Raw genomic sequence first — 24,244 nt, 5'->3', positions numbered from 1 at the left:
CCCATGATGGCACAGAAACAATTCAGACTTGAGCTGGTTTTCTGTGGTTCTATGCAAATAAAGAAAAATGGAATTACATAAACAAGAGAGGGGCCAAGAGGTCAGTCCCAGACAACACTGTATCCCAATTCAACAATTTCAAAAGTTTATACTCAAAAGGTAGCTTCCAGGCATTCTAAGGTATATTATAAATTCTGAGCAAAACAAAAGTGTCATTTCAACTACATTATGGTTATGGGAAAATAACAGTCTTATAAGTGTAACTTGTCCAGGGCTAATGGTGACTTAGAACTCCAAATTCCCCAAGTGATTTCTGTCAGGGTTTGAGAAATACTTTACTCTTGCGACTGAAATGTGGGGAGAAGTGGAGAAGCCAGCAGTGTGTGGCCTCTTGGCCTCCAGGGGCTGAGCTCCCAGTTGTGGTCCATTTAGGAAATCTGGGTTTATCTAAGTATACCCCAGAGCAGGAAAAAGTGGGCTTTGAAAAGGCGTTAACATTTCCAAAATGCTAGTTCAGTGCTAACTACCACAAATTGTTTTGGGGGCTTTTGGAACACTTGGGTGGTATGATCTTTAGCTTACTAAAGGCAAAAATTCACAGTTATGTTTATTTAAAAGGTGACTCGCACACCTCTGCATTTAGAAAATGCATAAATTAGGAAACTGCATTTTGCACTATGAAAGGACTTTCAGAGCATTATTTTGATTAGCAAATGTTTTTCCATGATTCAGTTTATAGAAGTTAATGTACTGAACAGACTTAGTTAATTTGCCGAGCTTTTCTGGATCAGTCTCCCTGGTAAATGAGGGAACATGTATAGTAAAAGTGATTTCCTAATCATCTGCAGCTTCCAAAGCATCTAATTTCTATCCCAGAAGTGGTTCTTGCCTCAGAAAACCATGGCTTTGTGTGACAAATGGAAAGGGGAGATGAGTGATAAAGGATCCAAAACCAGAGTGGCAGCAATGAATCCGCTGACTCTCCACAGCACACGGGAATCTCTGGGCTCCTCCCCATGCCGCCTTGTCCTTAGGGCAGAGCGCCTCACATGAAAGGAAGCACCTGAGATAGGTGCACACAGGCCAGGGCATTAGCAAGGCCACCATTGTTAGAAAAAAGCAGAGACTGCAGGATTTAGGCTCTTCAGGAAAAAACAATGTTCCAAAGAGAAGGAGAGCTGAGAAGTCAATAGGGAAGTAGAGAGATGGTAAACAAAGTTTCTTCATGAAAATCAGAGTTTTCTGAGATTCTTTCATCCTCTCCTGTTATAGACCACTCGCTCTTGGTGAGGCCAGTTTGGAAGAAAAGGTAAATGGTCAAGGACAGCACATGAATGCTGGAAGAAGAATGGCTTCCTTCTGTCTCATGCTTGAAAGCAGGTGGCCCCAGGCTCTGGGAGGCACCAGGGAAGGGAGCTGTTAATTCTCTGGTGGGCAAACATGGAAGTTATCAAGCCACACCTCTGCCTCACACCCCATCAGCCTCTGACACTTGCTGAAGAGGCATCCTTAACTGACCACCTGCACCAACCAAGGGCAAGTCAATTCATTACAGGTACTCAGGTCGTTGAGGTAATAATGGCCCTCAAGGCAGTAGGCCACCAGGAGAAAGGCCTGGCATGGATTGACCCATGTGACAGATATTTCCATTTAAATTCTCTGCCCACAAAAGATGAACTTTTAAAATAAATGGCACTGAGACAATTAGCCATTTGAAAAAGGGTAAAACTTGGCTCCACTTCCATATCACACATGGGAATGGCCCAGGCATGTGAACGGTACTTGCAGCCAGTGTGATGTGGTGAGCTTTCCCCTCAGGAATGACTTGCTCATGTGGACCCATCACCGCATGCTGCACACGCCAGGCAAAAGCAAAGAAATCAGCATCAGAAGACACAGGTGAGGACCTGTTCATCCCTGATGCGCCCGGTGACCCTAGGTATCTTCCTGTAGCCTTATTTCCACCACTCTCCGATGGGAATTTTTAATAAAAGCATTTCGTAGGTTCTTGCAAGAATCGAGTGGAACCATGAATGTGAAGGAGATGTGAAGTATAAAGCACCCCAATTTTGTTTTAAACATTGCTCTTCTACTGAGGAGAGTGTGGGATATAACTCTGAATTATGAACCACCCGTATTCTCCTAAGCCACTCAGTACAGTTGTGCAAAAGGAATTGCAGAATTTACTTCTTCCAAACTGGCTATGCTCCCTACTGGAATGGGCAGGTTGGTCCACTCTGGCAGCTGAGGGTGCTTTTGTAACATTCACAGGATGTCTAAGAAGGTCGAGATTAATAAGGGAAGTGCGGGCATCCTACTCTTGCTGGTTGGCCATGTTGCCCAGGAGACAGGCTGAGCCAGAACAAGATGATTTTTTATACAGAAATAAACAGAGAACATTTTTAAAGGACATAACCCTATGCTCCTCTCAGAGAAACACCCTGCCCATTATTATAAATATTTTATTACTTCACACGCATCCTAACTACTTCTTATGGCCAGAGCCTCGGAGGTGATTTATTTCCATTTGCTCTTCCCTGTATTGTGCCTCGAATCTGACACAGAGACTATGCCCTGGAGGATACACGCTTGCAAACACAGAGCTGATTTGCAGACCAGAGGATTATTTGGAAATGTTTCCAAGCAAATTCATTTTGGCATGGGTCTTTAATTTCTGAAAACTTTGATATTCATAGGCCTTGGGTAGTGCGCCCTCATTTTAAGGCTTTCTTGATTTAAGCCCCAACAAATACAGATGCCCTCTTCTCCAGCACTCAACTTACTGACACCATCACAGAAAATCCTTTTAACAACAGTAATCCCACGAAATAGAGAAATGTGCAGTCCCTGATGTGGCCTCGCAACATCAGAGAGATGTTATTAGGAAAGTCTGCGCCCCGAGCCTGGTTCTGTGAGATGACTATTGAAGCCTTTACTTGACGGCTACTGCCCAAGGAAACTTTTCCTCACTCCCTGCTGAAAACGGCAGGGGCTGCAAGAGGACAAGCAGGAGGGGTGGCCGGGCCGGGCAGGCCAATTATTTCCATTCGTGGAACAAGAGGCTATGGCCAACTCTGGAGCAAGCAGCAGGAGGGGACAGATGGCCTCAGCCTGGAAGCAGCAAGGCTGTGGGAGGAGGTCAAGTGACTAGGATGGGTCCCAGGGGCATCAGGACAGAGCCCACAGGCCTCGCCTACCAGGACAACTCTCAGTCTCCTTGACCTTCTTTACACGGGGAAGGACAGGCGGGGGCACAGAGACACAGGAGCCTTCCTGCTCCCCAGAATGGGCCATTTAAACCCTTCAGGAGACAAGGAGAACCCACAGGCTTGAGTGGCAGGAAATTGGTTGTGACAGACAGATATTACCCATGTGGAGACTGATGCTGTTACCCAAGGAGTGCATGATTCTGGACATGCATATGGGAATGGGGGGTCCTTCAGATACACAGATAATGCAGTTAAAGAGCAATGCCATCATAATTTCTTACATTTACGTAAGAAGTCAAATGTGTTCAGTTAAGAGCTTTGTTAACCAAGCATTTACTGATCATAACTCCACAGGAGTCCAGTGTAGGCATCTGGAGGAAGGGAATAATGGATCCCCATCGTTCTTTCCCATATAAAGCCAATAATACATCCAGAGCAGACAGCCGACTAGAGATTCAATAGTTACCCTTAGGCTCTGCTTTATCTCTTCTTCTTGCTAGGTCGACAAACCACTGCAGTAGACACACTTGGTGCAGCTTTTAAAGTAGTGGGAGTTTGGCAGAGGACATATCTCCTCCTTACCACAACCACATACACATATGGTTCCTTTCAATATTTTTAGAAGCCTCACTGGCTCTTCTAAGGCAGAGATAGAAAACTGGCACCCTTTGGTTACATCTGGCCCGCAGATGTGGACATCTGGCCTGCTCTACTGAACTCCTGAACCGGGAGGTTGTATGTAACTCCTGAACACTGGGAGGTTGTATGTAAAAGGCCAGGTATTGGAATTTTCTTGAACTCCTAGAAAATCTGGCAAAACTGAGCAACATGCTCATGTGGTAACCATTGGATAATAACTGAATCACATTAATTAGTATTAATTTAAGTGATTATGCTTAACAATACATGGATCTAGTGAAAGTGTTAAAGGAATTAAAAGGTTTACAATGAATAGCAACATTGCTCCCTTACCCAAGATGTCCCCTCCAATCTCCTGCCAAATGCAACCACCAATGCCAGTCTTTGTGCAGACTCTGCAGGTGGACACACGTGGGAGTTCTCTGCAAGGTGCCCACATTAGCATGTGCTCTCCAGTTTGCCACAGTCTCCACCACTCCATAGCATCTGACACCTGACCTGAGAGCCTGCACTACTGATTGTCTCCTACAGACATTTAGAGGAATAGACACCTGACTCTTGCTAGGGACCATATAGAAATCACTGGTTACTTGCCTGAGGATGTACCCACGTAGCACCCCATTATGCTCAGTTTCTGGGGGTGGCTGCCACTGCACCATGATGGACTGGTTGGTTCGCCCACTGGCCACAATGTTTTTTGGGGGAGCACTGGGTGGTTCTTCAGGTAACATCAGCCTAAAAATAAAGGATGGGTAGGAGAGAGGGAGATGAGTGCCAGAAACATATGACCCTTGTCAGCCAAACTTGGAGCCTTCCTCTTGGTAAAAATCAATAAATGCATGTATGGGAACATCACAGAAAGCCCATTGATCTGTTCAATTAATATGACTTAATATTTATAAATAAATAAATTTCATAAAAATCTTTGGTTGACAGAAGCTAATTGCAAAAAGTCAAAAGACAAATGGAAAATTGAGGGCAAATTGTTCGCAACTCATTTCACAGCCAAGGTTTAGTGTCCTTGGTATTTTAAGAGCTCTTACAGTTCAATAAGAACAAGACCAATCATCCAGAAGAAAACTGGGCAAAGAATGTAAAGAGTTCACAGCAAAAAGAAGTATAAGTAGCTCTTAAACACATGAATAGTCAACTTCACTCTTACTAAGATAAACGCAAGTTCAAACTAAAATGAGATACCATTTTTACTAGTAGATTAGGAAAAACATAAATGTAAAAATATACTGTGTGTCAAGGAAGAGGGATGGGCTCTGTTGCACACTGCTGTTGCAGGTGTCATTTGGTGCCTCTTAGAGCTGGGCAATTTAACCATCAACACTAGTTATTTTTGTAATACTGTTTGCTGTACCACCAAACTGGTGACAACCTAAACGTCCATCAGTTGGGGATTTGTTAGATAGAGTATGGTACAGTGTTACAACAGGATACTATGTAGCTGTGAAAAAAAAATAAGGGTACTTCTTATGAACTGATATTGAAAGATTTCCAAAGATGGATTATGAGGTGAAAAAAGTTTCAGAATAATATGTATGGCATGCTCTGATTTGTGTAGAAAGGAAGAGACTGAATTGTAAATTCGTATATACTAGTAAAGTGTATATATATTTAAATCTCTGGAAAAATGTATGGGAAATATTTACATGGTTACTGGTTTAGAAAGGTGAGGTGGAACACAAGGGCAGGGGTGGAAAACAGACATTTGCATAAATATTTATTTAACTCTGAATCATATAAATATGTCATCTAACTTAAAAATTAAATTATTTTTTAAAAAGAACAAAACACACATCAGTTGTGCTGAAGGACTTTGTGTGTAGTTATGACCCTCAGCACTCTGCAGCTCAACTAGGCAGGTGGCCAGGAAGACCCACCTGCTCCATCAAGAGCTGCAGAGCCTCAGCTCCCCAAACCACCACCAGCTGAGTGAGCCACTCACACTCAGCGTCCAACACTTTTTCTGGATTGTCTCTTTGGCTTTATTGCTATTTCTCCTCTAAAACTCCCACATTTTGAAAGCCATCTCAATCTCACTATTCTACAATCCAGGTCATAGAACTGGGGTTGGTTTGGGGACAGGGGAGAACCCTAAAATCGGATGTAGTCATTTGTCCCCTTACAATTGCAGGGCTTCCAAAATGGACCTCCTGGGATGTGTGGGTGAGGACACTGCTCAGGAGAACAGCACTTGAGAGACACTGGCAGCATTCAGCTTCCTGCATGACTACTACACATTTACCTCTCAAGCCCATGGCACAGCCTACACTCTGCTGGCAATTGTGGGGAGAAAGAACTCAGAAAGCCAGGCATAGGGATGTATGCCTGGAATCCCAGTGGCTTGGGAGGCTGAGGCAGGAGGATCCCAAGTTCAAAGCCACCCTCAGCAACTTAGTGAGGCCCTAAGCAACTCAGGGAGACCCTGTCTCTACAGAAAAGGGCTGGAATGTGGTTCAGTGGGTAAGTGCTCCTGGGCTCAATACCGGGTACCAAGGGAAAAAAAGAAAAAGAAAAATGAAAGGGCCCAGAAAACACAGCCAGCAGGTGAGCTCTTAATCTCCTGGGTACATAAGACTGTGCCATCAGGAGCCATCGATGCAGGCACAGCCAGAGCACCACAGGAGAAATCCAAGACACTGCCTCCCAGCAATTAAGAGAAACCCAGCTAGATCAACACATGGCCATGTTTGCACTCTTTGTGATAATCTTTTCTGCTCATGCTTTTGCCAATATCCCTGAGGGATGATCAATTAATTGCCTCCACCTCCTGTGATGCCTCTGTTTGACTCTCAGGCCCTGCTGTTCCTGGCCACTGTGCAGAGAGCAAGGCCCCACTCACCTGCTCGTCTCTGTGCTGTACTGGCCCTTGCCCACTTGATTCACTGCACACACCCTGAACTGATAGGTGCGGGCTGGAGTCAAGCCACCCACGGTGATTCCTGTCATCTCAGGGCCAACGTTTGACAGATGCACTTTCCATGGAGAGTCTAAAAGAATGACAAAACAGATTCACACCCATGTGAGTACATGTCTGAATGACAAGCGAATGCAAATATGTTCTCACAAATTATCTCATTTGCTTTCCAAGACAGCACTAGGAGAGGGGGGCTGTTATCCCCATTCGACAGACATGGAAACCAAGGCTCAGTCATGCAGCTAGCAACTAGTGAGCCTGGCATGAAACTCAGATTTCTCAGCCCAGATCTAGTGTGCTTCCCATTACCCTGGGCTGTTGTCAATAAGTAAAGGCATCCTTTGTTCAACCTGCACATGGTGGTTTAGAAGAAACCAAAATATTCCTGGGTTCAAGATGTAATGAGAAAAAGTTCTCTGTGGGCTCACGTGGTTAGACAGAGTGCAGATTTATCTCCCAGAAAAGGAAGCTGCACTTGTCACTGAATGATAAATAAAAACTATATTCATTAACATTTTAATAAAAGAGGAAATGAGCATGATAAAGACAGATGGGCTGTACGTTTTGCAACCCATCTGCAGCATGGCAGCCCATTACGCCACACCCTGAGTGGCTCTGGCTGGAGAGACATCAGAATTCAGAGCTAGTCTGGAGCAGCTTTCCGGCAGGTGTAGAAGAGCGACTGTCAGCCAAATGAGCTCCCGCCTGCAAGAAGGTTCTGCAGGAACCCATGCCTGCATGAGTTTTTGCAGAGTTTAAGCATGCTTCTTGCTCGATCGTTTTGTAGAGTGATGCCCTGGAATGACCTGACAATGACTTTGAATATCCACCATCAGCTCCCATTCTGAGCCACTGTGATGCCTGGATGGCATTTTCAAGTTATCAGCAAGGTAAAATATGAGCTGGGACATTCCTCTGGAAATTAAACTGTCTTTCTCCTTCTTCCAAAGTGGTGCTAAGTTCCCTTTCATCCACATTGGTCAAAAAGACATGACTCCACTATGGTGCTGCGCTCTGCTCAGATTGCAGACAACACTTGCTGTGTATAAACTCCAACCCCCCCCCCCCAAAAAAAAATCACATTGGCTCCTTCAGAAACCTCAAGACTGACCGTGCAGATTTACAGTGTATGCGTGGAGCTCATGGGAAGGACACCTGGCATTTTAGTTCCTTAGAGGTCACCAAGAGGTGGCCACAAATTGCTCAAAATGAAAATGAAAGTCCCAAAGGCCACGTGAAGGTGTCTCACTAATTCAGAACCTGTAGCTGGGATTCCTCAACACCAAGTTAAGCTGCTCTGAGGTGCAATGCCAGTTGGACGACAAAGATTGAATCTTTTTAATTATTTCAAATAAAGCTGCTTCCAAAAATGGCTTTCTGGGAATGCAGTCTCCACCACCAGCTGGGCAATTCTCTACTCTTGGCTCTTGATTTCCAGTGACACGGTAATTGGCGGTTGATGAGGATCCCCTTCTCTTTATGTTTCCTTTAAAAACCTGATGTGTGCACCCACATTAACTATGGAAAAGCCCACTCCACTGCTCTTTTTGCTCAGGGAGTCTGAGAGCCTCTGTCAGCATCAAATACCTCATGGTGACCTGGTTTCTAGATGGCTTCCCTAAAAAAGGCAGCCACTTGTCAAAGTGAAAGGTGAGAGGGCCTTCCCTGAAACCCGTGCAGCTGGCAGGGGTGGGGCCTCCACGGAAGGCGTTTTCGTTCTAAAGAACTGGCACATGTGGGAAAAGCATGGAGACCATGGTCAGCCAGAGCTCTTCACCTAGACTTTGGTTTTATGTGAACTTCTGTAGAAAAGGGGGACAAATCAAAACTGCAACGACCTACCACACCATGCCCTCCAGGATGGCTATTATCAAACAGATATACAAACAGAAAATAACAGCATCAGTGAGAACTTGTACACTGCTGGTGGGAATGTAAAATAGTATGGTGATTCCTTGAAAAAATTAGAAACAACATTCCCATCTTACCCAGTGGTCCCGCTTCTGAGTATATACCTCAAAGAACTGCAATAGGGTATTAAAGAGGTATTTGGAACCCATGTTCACAGTAGCACAAGAGGTGGAAACCACCCATCTATCCATCAAGGGATGAATGGATAAACAAGGAATGTGGTCTAGCCTACAGTGGAATATTACTCAGCTTTAAAAAAGACGGGAATTCTGACACATGCTACAACATAGATGGACCCTAAGGACATTATGCTGGGTCAAATAAGTCATAAAAAGAGGAATACAGTGTGAGTCCACGGATATGAGGTACCTATAGTACTCAATCCATAGAGACAGACAGTAGAAGGGACTGTGGGAGCGAGAATAGGGAGTTATTGTTTATGGGTGCAGAGTTTCACTTCTGCAACATGAAAAGAGTTCTGGAAATGGCTGTTGGTGATGAGCACACAATACTGTGAATGTACTGAACACTACTGAACTGTACTCTTAAAAATGGTTGTGATGGTAAATTCTGTTATGGGATACTTTACCACAACTAAAATCAAAAACAGGTGAGAAAATAAAGTAACATGAAATCCCAAGGTCGCCTGAGTATGAAATGAGACAGTGAACACTGGGACACCATGTAGGAGGCCTGGCCCAGGGACACTTGTGCAGGACTGTGTCTGCTCCTGCCTCTTGTCTCCCCTGGGAGATCAGGAGAGCATAGTCAGGTCATTTCCTTCCTCACTGAGAGGGTGGCCTTCACTGTCCCTGTCCTTCCCAGGTGCCTGCTCTTCTCAAGGGGGCAGGTCTGCACAGCCTCTCTCTGAGTTCTGCAAGCCCCTGGTCTCTGACCCAAGAGGGGCCGACTGAGGCCACCAGCCCTGGGCTCTCCCTCTGCTCACATCTCTGTAGACATTCTCTAGACCTCCTCCTGGACTGGTCCTATTGGGACTGCTGTCTGCTTCCTGCAGGAGGCTCTCTTCCACCAGCCCTTCCTTCCTTCTGATCTCCCGGTGTCTGTCAGTGGACGGCTCACCTGCTCAGTCAGACACAGGGAGCAACAGCTGTTTCACAGAGGGACACAGGCAAGGACACCTGTGGTAATCAGTTGGCTGAAGTGACTCTTCAGAACAAGGTGGGGTGGGGGCGGAGAGGACCTGGGGATGCTGCCTGTCCTGGTCTGTATCAGGTTGTGCCCAACAAAACTCACCCTGAGGCTGGTCCCTGGAGTGGCCGAGTGGGAGGCAGTGCCTTGAGGGGAGTGGGGTTGTCAGAGGGATTAATTCCCTTACAGGAGTGAGTTCTCAGTCTTGTAGGATTGAAATGGTTACCTCAAGTGTAGGTCATTACAGAGTGAGTTGGCACCTCACCTTGGTCTCTCTGCATGAACCGGCTTTCCATTTTATATTTTTTAAAAATTTTTTTATTTGTAGATGGACACAATATATTTTTATGTGGTGCTGGGGACCGAACCCAGGGCCTCATGCACACAAGGCAAGTTGCTCCGCCACTGAGCTACAACCCCAGCCCACGGCTTCGAATTTTAATTCTCTGTCATGTTGTGACACAGCTGGGGGCCCTCCTCAGAGGTTGGCACTACACAGTTTGGACGTTCTAGATACCACAATCATAAACCAAACAAACCTCTTTTGTTTATACATTACCAGCCTCAGGTATTCTGCTATAGCAACACACAACTACACTAAGATGCCCTCAGTGTCATCCTTCCAAACCTCTGCCCTGTTCAACCCTTGGCCATTTCTTCACCCAGAGTGTAAACAGCTCTTGAAAGTCCATAACATGAGTCACAGGGTCTGCTGCCCAGTTTGATTTGACAACAGGGCCTATTAATCTCCTCTGTCTCTGGCTCGGCTCAGTCCTCCAGTTACATCTATAGAATTCTTTATTTATTCTTTTTCCTCCCCACTAGAAGATAAAAGATCTGGCAGGAAGAGAGATTAGACTGAAAACTAATACAAATGAACCCTATCCATCTCATGGGCGTTCTGATTTGTACCAAAAAAAAAAAAAAAAAAGTGGTTTGGGAAGGATTTGTCTGTTCACAAGCTTTGCAATTGCAAGCTTGCTGAGAACTGTTAAAATTTAAATAGCAAGTCTGTTCCCGACAATCAACAGGAAGACTCCTTTTAAAAGGCTCTTCCAGCCAGTTCTCACAGAGACTCCAACACGAGGCTTGTCTTAGGGGATGGAATGCAGCAGCAGAATCTTTTGATGAGTGAACCATCCCATAAAAGTTGCAATGCCTCTTTCCTCCCCTTCAGGGATTCCTCTCTGATCCACAGGGCTGGGGGATTTCAGACTCCCCCAGTCAGGCTGCAGAACAAGCCTCTGCCACAGAGGGCACTGTGCATATCCCTCTTGGGTGCAGGGCTCAGGGCCCACAAGGACTTAATCACTCCCTGCTATCTCTGCTGGCTCAAAAACTGATGGTTTTCAATCTTTGGAAATGTACTAGAAGCTTTTTCCGATACAAAGAACATTACCATTTTCTCAATTAATGGTACCTCAGGAAGGAAAATGTTTTTTGAAGAAAATTTTCTCTTAATTGCCAAAAGGCAATTAAATCCCTGTCACTATTAGTGTGGATATTTGCATGGCTATGTTCAGTCTGAGGGTGCCTCCCCACCTGCAGCCCCTGGACCCTATTGTGGGGGAGATTTCATTGCGTCTTTTGTAGTCAAGAAAACCAAGACTCGGGCTGGGGATGTGGCTCAAGCGGTAGCGCGCTCGTCTGGCATGCGTGCGGCCCGGGTTCGATCCTCAGTACCACATACTAATAAACATGTTGTGTCTGCCGAAAACTAAAACATAAATAAATAAATAAATAAATAAATAAATAAAAGAAATATACTAAGCTTTAAAAAAAAATAAAGAAAACCAAGACTCATAGAAACCTTAAATTACTTCTCCCAAATTCTGCAGGTGGTCAGTACCTAGACAAATGGCTCAACCCTAATAGTGCGAGAAGTAGAGCAACTGGGCCTCATGTCCCTGCAATGGAAGGCCACGGCTGCACCTGAAGCACTCACATATGTGTATCCCACAATAACACACTTTATAAGAAACAAAGCCAGCAACATCTGACGCACACAGAAGCACACATGTGCTAACACACTCTACAAGAAAACAAACAAAACCAAGAATGTGAATCAAATCTGTCTCCAGGAAATAAAGAAGATGCAAGGATCAATTCAACTATGACCCAAATCCAGGATGTGGGACACTTTCAGGACAAATGTCATGGCTCCTGCCCAGGTAAGGGAGGAGAGGTGGAGAAGGCTGGAGGCTTTGGTTGATTCCAAGACATTAAGAGTGAAACAACAACAATGTATGGACCTGGTTTGGAACCTTATTTGAGCCAATTGAGTGACAAACAAACAAACAAACCTCTTTTAGAAAAGGGAAAATATAGACTATTAGGTGACACAAAGTTTACTAATCAATTCCATTGGTGTGATGCCCCCTTTCTCCTTTCTTTTTAAAAGATGTTTATTGAGTCACTGAGGGATGAAGTAGCATAATTTCTGGAATTTTCTTTAAAATACTCTAGCAAAAAAAAGGCAGGAAATATATGAAACGTGCTAAAATGTTAACGGTTGTTGAAGCTGAAGTCATACTTCTGTGTCTATTTAGTACAGTTTTAAAGAAAAGGTTTTTGGAAATAGACTGTTCTGTCACAACATTTCGAGTCCTGAGCATTGATTATCATCTTTAATTGTCTATTTGGTAAATAAAAAATGGGACTTGGTTCATGTGTACCTTGTGTTTTTACATGAAAGAGAATGAATATTCCTGCATTAAAACAAGGCCACTTCCCTCAGGTTCCAGAGTTAAGTGGAAGAATTAAGGGAAAAAATTCTTCTTTTAATTCCCACTTCATTTCTATTTTGCTACCACTGTCTGATGTTCTATCTCCTGAAATATAAATATTGGGTGGTAAGAATAAGTTCTCCTCATCAGATGGGCTCCTGGGACCTATGCTATTCCCTGCTCACTCCCCAGCAGCTGGAAGAGTGTCTGACACCTAGTAGAGGTTCAACACTCGTCAGGTTCTCAGCACTGATGATGGCTTTTTTTTTTTTTTTGTGCCACAATCAGACTGCACAGTAGCCTTGAGATAGTCATGTCCATCCTCATAGGAGAGGAAGCATGGGCTCCCCACCTGCTATTGATGCACCTTGGTAGAAACCCTCCATACACTGGCCAGATCTGCCTCGTGTCTATTTATTGACTCAGATTGAAAGCTAGGGAGTTCAGGGCTTGGTCAGAGATGCTCCCGTGGCTCCAACAGAGTTACTGAGGCAGGAGGCCTCATGCTAATCAGAGGCCCCCTGCCAGCACCAGGCTGTCTCTCTACACTGAATATAAGGACACTACATTTATTAAGATGATATTGCACACTCAAGACAGGTGTTGCTGAGAGTCTAACTCTAGGCACAAATTAAGCTAAATGTTCCAACATTTCAAAGGCTTATCAGGCATAAATGGCAATAAGTCAGGTTGAGAATGTGCACCCTGGAGGAATGTGATGAGGATGGAACTCTACCCCTGTCCTCAATCCATTCTAACCACAAGAGAAACATCAGGTAAATCCCAATGGAGGGAGCAGTGTTCTTCCACAAAGCCTTGGGCCAGTCCTCTCAACTGTCAAGGTCATCATAAACAAGGTAAGCAGGAGAACATGTCCTGCCAGGAGAAGCCTGAGAAGACATGATGACCAAGTGTCCTGTAGGATCTGGAAGGGATCCTAGGCTAGAAAATTGACAACAAGGAGAAAGGGAGGATCTCCAGGGCTGCGTTAACAGCAGTGAAATGATGGGTTTGATAGAAACCTGCCACACTGATGCAAGATGCTTGGTATAAGGGAAACTGGATGCGCAGGGACTCTATCTTTGAAATAATTCTGTAAACCTAAAACTCTTTAAAAGTTTAATAAGAAAAAAAAAAAAAGAAGGCCTACCAGTGAACCAGTTGGTCTAGAGCTAGGCAGGAGAGGATCAAGTTATGAAGCTTTGAGTACAATCTGAACTGGAAGATTCTGAGTGCTTTGAAAGAGAGAACAGAGATGTGTGTGTGTGTGTGTGTGTGTGTGTGGTGTGGTGTGTGGTGTGTGTGTGGGGGGTGTATACGATGCTCAGAGAACACACTTATGAGCATTTGAATCCACATGTGTATGCCTAGGAACACAGCAGCTGGAGGCTGAGAGACACCCAGGAGTCAGGGCTAAAGCTACTGTGCTTGCTCTGGTGCAGGAGCTCTGGAGGACGGGGCTCTCAGATGTGGCTCAAGTTCAGCCTCAGTGTCTGCAGGAGCAAAGGGTGGGGACCTCCATGAGCTACACACAGCAGTCTCCAGGCCCCCTCCTGGCAAGAGGCTCACATTGGCTCCAAAGCAGTGTGAACAGAGGGGCCATGAACTCTTGAACTTTTGCCCTTCATCTGCTTTGGCCCTTCTTCGGGCCCCAGTAGAGGTCCTTTCAAGACTGTGTTATTTTTCTAATGAAGAGTTCCAAAATTATATAAGCTATAGAAAGCCTGGTTATACCCCTGAGAACCTGTTGATCTTCCCGACCATATTTTTTTTTAATCATAAAAGTAATATAGAATGGTAAATCTTACCATTTTATGTATACCAAAATATACATAAAGTTATTATGTGTATATATTATATATATACTTGTATGTATGTATATGTCTGTATATATGTGTACATTACCTGTACCATAAAACAGTAAAACAAGTTCATTAATGAAAATCAGAAAATAGAGTCTCAGAAGACATGGAATGAAACTAGCACAAGCACACACCGCAGCTGCTTCTATAAAGCATTCTTGTGGTTGTTCAAGGACTTTGACTAATTATCTTTAAGCTCTTCAGAGGTTCCAAATCACGTTTAATGTTTACCCCAAAGAGCTGTCAAGGGTAGTCTGGTGGATGAACAGGCCTTGCTCCTCCACATTAAAGAGCCTATTTCCTGTCACATGAAAAGGAATGCACACAGAACCCCCAGCTAAGGAAGCTGCTCTCAGCCTGATCACAGCTTGGCTGAGCATTTAAAGCAAAGCACAAAGAATAGCCCCTGCCATAGAGATTAAATGAGATCTTTCTTCAAGACTCTGGTTTAAGGCTATTACAGGAAGGAAAGAAATGTGATTTTTAGTGGCACTGTGGAATTCTAGTTTGAGCTGGAAAATATGACATGTAGAATGGGCTGTCTCTTGCAAGAGCACTGTGAAGGTCCCCACATGGAGTGACACTATAAAGCATCTAGACATACATGAAATGCGAGAATACAAACATGATTTTGAAAGAGAGTTGGGCCACAGAACTGCTCATGGCAACCCTGGGAAATGAGACTGAGGCTACAGGAAGACCAGGCCATACTTAGCTGAGGATGCCCGAGAAAAAGGAACTTAGGCTAGATGGGGGCTTCATGGACAGGGAGGGGGAGTAGGAAGCAGATGGGTATTTTCCACCCCAAATAAGACCCTGAAAGTAGAGAGTTGAAATGCAGTTTGATGTCCTTTGCTTTGAGAAGGCCTCTCTGCTATATATGCCTCAAGAAAATCTACATAGTTCAGTTAAAATGTACCAAGTCTGCCTTAAATGTTAAGAATTAAGAACTAAGATATTTAGGTAGTCAAACCTGCAGTCAAGGGATGTAGTAAAAGTGACTAGGAACAGGTTCAGGGCTTTTCGCTATTCTTACCTGAGGGACTGTAGCCTCCAGAGATGTAGGTCAAGACCCCAAAGGTGGCCACCAAAGGCTTGGGCTTGATCCATGAGGAGACACAGGCCCCTGGCCAGGGTAGGGACTGATGTGCAGGAGAAGCAGTTCCCTTCAGAGAATTGGAAAGGAGACTGGACAATCCAGAAGCTCAAGGGAGTTCAGCCTGGGTTAGTGCTGGTGAACCCCTACAGCGGGGTGGTGGTGGTCTAACCATGGCTAGCAGACTATGTGTGGAGCAGGTGGCTATGTTTGGATGGAAGCTGGCCCAGACTTAAGGACCACAGTCCTAGCCACTCTGAATTCTATACCTAGCTGTCACAACAGGCATTCTCATTTAGGAAGTACTGTCTAACTTCAGGACAGGCTTGAGCAGAGCAGTCCAGGAGATGAGATGACGGACCAATCGAGGACATGGGGTCCGCATTGGGCCTCCACCCCCTCCTCATCTTGCCTGAGAGCAGGGAGCTAATTGCAGAGTGAACCTGGAAGCCCACCCGAGTCCTGCTCTGGGACCATATCACCACAATGGCATTCCTTCATGAACACCTGTGACAAGCCCTGTCTCCCAGGCTGAATTTTAAATGGGAGTAAATGCTATTCATGTGAGGCTCCATATGCAAAAGCCCAAAGGAAAATGAGCTAAAACTTAAAATACTCTCTAACAACTCTGAGGCTATTAGAAAAATACCTATGTGAGATAGATTTCAAAGACATCATTGAAAAGCACAGAGAACAAAGTCTCTGCCGCTTTGGCAAGCAAAACAGCACAAAGCCCATCAGCTTTTAAGTACATAATAGCAAACGTGGATCAAGATGTTTAACATATTGTGCGGTGACAGTTGGGAACGGCTTTCATACCAGAGCAAATGAGCTCATGGCGCACAGTGTGCAAGACAGCAACGGGTCTATACATGAAAAGACACCTGTGGCATTAGAAGAAAGGATTGAGCCACATAGCTTAGAAATTCTCTTTGTGAAGGAAGAGATCTCTCCCCCAAAGATGCCGGGGATGGGATCAGGAGAGGCATTGAGTCTCAGAAAATGTTCTCCTGAAGCCAGTCTTAACTTAGTAGCTGGCAGAACCAAGCCAAAATGGGTGGGTGCAGAGGAGACCACAGTGGGTGCTAGAATGTTCCTGCTTCTCAGGACCAGGACTGGGGTTCCCAGCTGTCTTTGGCCTCCTCCTTTCAGAGAAAGGCAATCAGCCATTTAGGAATGACTGGCTGTCTGGCATGTCCCTTGCCAACTACCCCCTAACCCCAGCCTTGAGATTTATACAGTTTTCTTTATTCCTACTTCCAGGTGAATCTTGCTAAAAACTAATTTTCACATACATTGCCCTGCTTATGGGTTATATGGCTCTCTGTTGTGTAAGATTATGGCCTGGCATTCTCTGAGCTCTTGGTATTCCTTGCAGGTCTCCATTTCATCATGGAAGGGTATACACTAGGCTGCAGGCAACAGTTCCTTGTGGTAGAGGCAGATAAGAAACTCTTCCTTTATACATCTGGTAACACTTGTTTAGCTGCAATCAGCATGTATTACTTTATACTTTAAAATATATTATTACATGGAATTTTTTTAAAGCAATTAATTTCAGCCATGCTTAAGCTTTTCCTGCCCCTAAGAACCTTCTGTTTCTATAAATTCATGTGCCTGGGAATGTCCTGGATACCCATCATGCTATACAGCAACATCCAAGCCTCTGCAGTCTTGGATCTCTCCTGTGAGGATGGCATGCACCCAGATCCTACCCACTCCCATATTTAGCTCAAGGCCTTCTTCCAAGGATAGCCTCCTTGACCTTTCTGGCCCACAGTGACTGCCCCTCCTTGAGGAACCCTGTCACATTGCAAATCTTTGTGTACCAAATTAGGCCATCTCTTGTGTTCTTGGATCTGTTATTTAATTTTGGGAGTGTTCTTCTCTGCCTCCCTAATTGACTTTATGCTCTGTCCAGGCATCTTCCTGTGTTTAATACTGTCAGACAGGAGTGACTACATAATTTGTAGATTTACTGAAGCTGCTGGGGTTCATATTGCAAAATGATGGGGAGGAAAAAAATAGCTCCAGGGCTTTCCTGGAAGAATGTTTATGTAATACCTCTCTCTCTCTCTCTCTCTCTCTCTCTCTCTGTGTGTGTGTGTGTGTGTGTGCGTGTGTGTGTGTGTGTGCAGAGAGAGAGAGAGAGAGAGAGAGAGGGAGAGAGAGGGAGAGAGAGAGAGAGATCTCCTGCTTTTAAATAGGACTTAAAGGTCTTCTAAAATGAAAGCATACACAACACTGGATGGCAACACAAAAATAAATAAAAATAATACAAAATCATAAAGGAGAAGTCAAAGATGTTATAAGCACCCCATTCCTTTGGTGCTTCAGTTAGGTTTCAGTTAAGCTTTGGGCTTTGTGGCAACCAAGGCAAAAAGAAACATGTTGGATGGTGGAGTGTCAAAGGCAAACCCTTCTTTTCCCTAGAAGAACAAGATTCTCTCGGCAGAAGAGAAATCTGTCCTACAAAGCTATACATGAGTGACAGGAAGTGACAAAGGATGTGGGAAACTTCTTCCCATTTCACTTTATTTCTTTTGTATTAGTATTTATTTTGCAGTGCTGGGAATTGAATGCAGGGCCTCCTACTTGCTGGCCAGGCACTCTACCACTGAGCTACATTTCTAGTCCCCATTTGACATTCTTTCTCCCAATTTACAGAAGACAGTGTTTCTTTCTGAGTTAAGGAAAAACACATTAATTTCAGGTCTGAGGCCTGGGAGCCTTGAACCATGGATGGAGACAGAGCTTCTCAAAGCATCAACTTGTCTTGTGGGGCAGGGAGGGCCTGGGGAGCTCATGTTGCAGTTGGGGTCCTGAAGAATAATCACATATAAATTCTCCTGAGTGAATTATGAGGTACTTTCAAGTTCAATACCAAGTTATTTTAAGAATAATTTGCTTAGAAGTAAGAAATTTCCCTATACAATTTTTTAAATCCTAAGAATAAGGAATGAAAGAATGTGTTATGTGCTGGAAAAATCACACTTTTGAATCAATATCATATTTGCTTATAAAACGAAGTTCAAAAGTAGGCAAAACTACCCCATGATGACAAAAGTGAGAAAAGTACTTGCTTCTGAAGGAGGAAAAGTACTGGACAGGAACACAGGAACATTCTGGAAGGTTAAAAATGACATATCTGGCTTGAGGTGTGGACTACATGGGTATATATATATTTCTCAAGACTCACTTAAGATCTCTGCATTCTTTCTCTATGCAAAGTGTACCTCAATAAATAACAAAAAATCAATATTATACAAAACAATAAAATCCTACCAGCAATTCCACTGATATCAGGGAAAAAAACAAGACATATTACCATACTAATTATAATTTTAAATTATTCTCACAATCCAGTAAGATACGGAAAACAAAAAGGAAACAATAAATTTTTATTATTTAGAGAGGACGATTGTCTACCTTGAAAACCAAAAGGATCATTAGAAAAATCATTAGAATAATAAAAGAATATGGAAAGTGGCTGAATGGAAAACTAACATCTAAACATCAATAGCTTTTCTATAATCCAATAAGTAGTTAGATGATGAAAGGGGGAAAATCCATTTAAAACAGCTGTGACACAAAATCTTAGGACAACCGTAACAAAAAATATGGAGCCTGTGGGTCTGAACTTGCAAACTTCCCTAAGCAAAATAAGGAAGAACTGAATAAATGGGATAGATACTATGTTCTGGATGGAAAGAGAGAATTATCTGAAGTCAGTTCTCATAAAACTCATCACAGGCTGAACTCAATTAAAAACCCTAGGGGACTATTTTTAAAACTTAATAAAATAATTCCACTTTTTTCTAGACAAATAAATAGGGACCAGAAGTAATAAATTATAAAAAGATTAGGGGACTTGCTTTATCAGCTTTGAAAATATATTTTGGAACCAAAACAATTAAAATACTATAAAATTAGCAGGAAAATAAATGAGTCAATGGAATCAAACAAACCCCAAACATTAAAAAAAAAATGTCACCTTAATATGCAAAAAGGGAAACATCATAAACAAGTAGATTAGTCGATAAATGGAAAATGGGTCCTTTGGAAGAAAGGAAAAGATCATGCCAAAATATATATAACATCTAAATTCCAAATAAACTAAAGAGTTAAATTTTTGAAATTAAAATTTAAAAACAATGCAAAAATTGGTGATGACATTTATTTTATGCATAATAGTGTCAAAATACCCAAACAAAAAGTAATGAAAGGAATCATAAAGAAAAATACCAACAGGTTTAACTACAGAAGAATCAAACATTTCTCTGTGATTGATTTTGTGCACCAAAATTAAGGGCAAAAAGCATATTGAAAAAATACTTGTCAAAAAGACAGGAAAAACCCTAAGGCCTGGAGAGAAAAATGGGAGGAAGGAAATTGACAGATCACAGCAGAGAAAGTGCAAAAAGTCAACCAACTTGGAAAAATGTGTTTGACGGTGCTTCTAATCAAAGAAATGCAAACTCACCTATCAGAGGATATGAACCTCAGACCCCAAAATGTTCTGAAAACATAATATATTTGAAAAGTTGAAGTGGGAGATTATTAAAATAATTTCCTTCTAGTTATACTTATCAGTGTCACTGTCTTACCTTTGCTGGTCCACTAAGTGCTTAGTTTGCTGGGTGAGCATTTCAGCACCAAGGATAGCACCAAGCATAGCAGTTAGGGCAGTGCCTCCTAGAGGAGAAGACGGGGACTGCACTGTTTACACTTAATTTAGCCAAAAAACCAAGAAGGCATGGACTGTACCTCCTGGAGGAGACTGGACAGTGCTTGAAGACCAGGTAAAGGCCTAAAGGGAGATGTTAAGTAGGAGCTGACCAGACAAAGGTAGAAGGGAGGAGTGGGGGAGAGAATTCATTGACACAATGAGCACTGAATGTCTGGTGTGTTCTGGGAACTATGAGCAACGCCTTGTTATATAGCACAAAAGGCAAAGCAATGAGTGGCTGGAGATAAATCTGGGGACACAGGCAGTGGTCAGAGATGAATGGCACTATCTGCCATGCTAATAAGCCTGGAAGCTATTCTTCAAGCAATGAGGTGTTCTATATAGGATGGGATTGGGCTAGCACTCTGCTTAGAGGGCGGGCCAGCAACTAGGTTTCAGGCTGCACTGGAGGTAAGACTCATTTTCAGGGAGTCAGTGGTGATAATGGGGAAGCTCAAGACCCACTGTCCAGTGCCCTGTGGGGTCTTTCTGGAGAGCTCTGCAGGGTTTCATCATGGCCAGGTTTGTACTTTGTGGAGCTCCCTCTGGTGGCCCAATAAAGGATGGCCTTGAGTAGTACACGTCCATGGTGGGCAACAGAAGGACAGCCAGTCAGCATCAGTGTCACAGGAATGGAGAAGGGCAGTAGATTAGATAAAAATAACTGAATAAAGTCAACAGAATTCACTGGTTTATTTGTGGGGGGAGGAGGGAAAGGCATAGGAGTCAATGGTGACTGCATGGAATGGAATGAGAGAAGGGGAGGTAGAGCCTACTCCTTTGGGTAGAAGGAGCCATGAGAGCAGGAGAACTTGAAAGAGGGCAGTGAGGGAATAAATGATGGAGCCAAGTTCAGGAGGAAGTAGGAAGGAGGAACCAAGGGCTTGGATGGAGGGCTGGCTTTCGAATATGAAGAATCTACGTGATTGTTTTTATTCTTTATGTTTTAAGCACCTTACAACTTTTTATTAATGAGCATATTTAACTTTCACAATGAAAAGTACAATTTTATTTTATATTCCAATAAAACTTAAATACTATAAAGTATAATACAAAAATCACAACTACAAACACGCATGTCTACCAAAAAAACTAACAGCATAACTAAGTAGGATGGAGTATTCCGAATTTTTTTGTATGTTTGTTAATGCAAATGTTCACTAGGAGATCCATGGCAGCAGGCACCAAGTTTTAAAAACATCATGAGGAAATGATTGAATTTTTACTAACTGGTAAAAGACCATTATCCTATTTCAGCTGCATGATACCTTAGTCCAGATCATGGAAAACATTTAGGTACTCAGTCTGAGACCTTGACCTTTCCCCAGATATCAGGGTTACCATGGAAACTTGTGACATCTGTTGCATTAGAAGATTTTTTTCATTTCTAATACTAAGTGATGCCAAATGTTCATGTTTGAGGATACATTTATAAAAAGAAAAATTATGGCTCTTTTTTGGTGGGGGAGTCATAAGAGGAATTGAACTCAGGGGCACTTGAGCACTGAACCACATCCCTGACCCTATTTTGTATTTTATTTAGAGACAGGTTGCTTAGTGCTTGCTTTTGCTGAGGCTTATTTGTGCCTCACTGAGTTGCTTAATGCCTTGCTTTTGCTGAGGCTGGCTTTGAACTCATGATCCTCCTGCCTCAGCCTCTCAAGCCACTGGGATTATAGGCGTACACCACCATGCCCAGCAAATGATGGCTCATATACAAATACAAAATGAATGTGGACCAAAAATTTTATTTAGCTCATTAATTTATGAAGGAAACAGTAAGATGTTAATAACTGTACAGTTAAAAGGAAAAAATCAAACAGCACACATATGTTGACGATGCTAAAATAAATTCACAAACAGATGTGAAACTGATCAATGTCTGCAGAGCAGTAACCAACATATTATTATATTCTACAGGATAAAATTTATCTGCATTTTTATGGACAAGAATCATTTGCATTGCTATAAATTTTCTGAGGTTTACAGAGTTGCAAATGGCCCCATGACAATGAAAAGTGCAGGTCCTTATGGAGTCATAAGCCCTGAAGGTGCTAGATGAGACACCTAGTAATCTATTTTTTGGTTCACTGCAAAGTCACAGATTTTCCTTGACAGTGTCCCCCCTTGTGATCATAATCACCTCCAAGAAAGATCATTCTTGATCGTAATCAAGAGACATTTAGAAAGCATGTCAGGTACTTCTATTATTTAACAGAAGTCTCATACCTGGCTATCAAGCCATTAGGAATCCCTGCACTGTCTCAACAGAGGAATCCTCCAGGCTCCTGTCCCCTGTCACCTGGTCAGACTCTCTGTACTCCTCTGCACACGAGGTGAAGCAGACTGTAGGACACTGCTACCCTTCTTTGTGCTCCCAGTTCACTAAAAGAGGACCTGGGACAAGAGGATCACCCAACTTCACAAGAGAGCAAAACTCAGGACACCTGCCTGCAGAGCGCCAATCTCCATTCAAGGTTTCAATTCCAGTCAAGTGCATGGACAAAGAGGGTCAGCTCCAGCTCCAGAACTCTGCTCTACAAAGTTCTGAAGAGGCCTTTTTTGTAGCAATGGGAATGTCTTGAGGACAGGTGTTATAAAGCACCTGTCATGGACACTAAGCCCCTGCAGCATCCATGGTCTCCAGCAGACCAACATTCTTATCAGCCTGCTGGCTGCAGATGCTCCCACACAGAGGGGTGGAGGACTGCTGTTGGGGTTATTTAGCACTGTCTCCTTTCACAGTGCTGAGTGCAGGCCAGATACAATTTCCATTTTAGTGTACTTGCACTAAGCTGTTCTTTCTGACTATAATTAGCCAGCATGTTCAGCTGCTTCTTAAGGGCACTCATTCCTAATAAAAACAAAAACCCAACGGATGGCCCGATGATGGAGCTGGTCTTCTATTTGCTGTGGCATGGCTAACCAATTGGTAGCAGCACATGCTGCTCAGCCAAAGCTGCAGACTTATCCCATAGGGTTGAAATCAGGGACAGCCAAGAGACAACCATCTGATCCATTTCAGTTCTTCACAATTCTTCACACAATGATACCTACATTAGATTCTAAAGGAAAAATAACTGGGACTCACATCCAGCTCCAAGATGGTCCAGTGGGAAGAGTCAGAGGCTAATGGGGAATTAACGACATTCTTCATCCCTTTCTCAGTGAAATGAAACAACCAAACATATATGGGATTATCCAGTATATGCCAGGCACTGTGTTGACTACCACTAGTACTGACACAGGGGTGAACATGTGGCTCAGTGCCAGAGCACTTGCTAGTATTTAGGAGGCCCTGGGTGTTCCACTGTCAGCACCACAAGAGAAAGAAAAGAAAAATGACACATGGATCCTGCTGTGTCTGACCAACTCCTCGTTGTTAACAATGAGGCTGCTCATTTTGTCTCTTGGATCTCAGCACCCAGCAGAGTGCCTGGGGTACAGCAGATGTCCAATCAACACATGGATGGATGGATGGATGGATGGATGGATGGATGGATGGAGGATATAGATACCTGTAAAGCTTGCTTCTGGTTTAAGTAAGATGTTGGACTACAAGACCCAGTCATGCAATCAGCTGAGAAAATGGTTAGTATGGCAATCTGAATCAACATCTTATTTGATATAAACTGGGGAAGGCAGAACATTTCCCTTGTAGAAGATGGTCTAGGACTGTAATTTGCAGTCCATCATGGGGGCTCTACCAGAGCCCCGATTTTAGTTCAAGTTCACTTGTTGAGTGCCACTGAGCACTAGGGACTAGAGACAAAGGTGAATAGAACACAATTCCCCATCTCCTAGAGATGGGTGCCTGACAGGAATTATTTTTTTGGTGGATGTCTGTAAGGATTCTGACAACAATGGCTCTGCTCTCATCATATTCTCCCTACACATCACTTCACAGGCATACATCCATGACATCCTCAGGAAAACCTTACCTTCTCAAAGGTTGCTTCAGCAGTAATGTCAACACCTACCCTCTCTGATCAGCACT

General features: G+C 43.4%; 1 protein-coding gene across 1 annotated transcript in view; it reads right to left on the bottom strand.

Moving 5' to 3' along the window:
• Sdk1 (sidekick cell adhesion molecule 1) overlaps positions 1-24,244 on the bottom strand; it is a 903,256-nt gene that overhangs the window by 182,594 nt on the left and 696,418 nt on the right. Inside the window, exons 15-16 of the mRNA XM_077802503.1 lie at positions 6,700-6,847; positions 4,443-4,583 (exon numbers count right to left, since the gene is read on the bottom strand). Of these exons, the coding sequence (XP_077658629.1) occupies positions 4,443-4,583; positions 6,700-6,847 (289 nt within the window). The remainder of the gene's footprint in view (positions 1-4,442; positions 4,584-6,699; positions 6,848-24,244) is intronic.

This window comes from Urocitellus parryii, chromosome 9 (assembly GCF_045843805.1).
Source record: "Urocitellus parryii isolate mUroPar1 chromosome 9, mUroPar1.hap1, whole genome shotgun sequence".
Lineage (NCBI taxonomy): Eukaryota > Metazoa > Chordata > Mammalia > Rodentia > Sciuridae > Urocitellus > Urocitellus parryii.
Note: the sequence above shows the minus strand (reverse complement) of the source record. Positions and strands in the feature narration are given on the sequence as shown.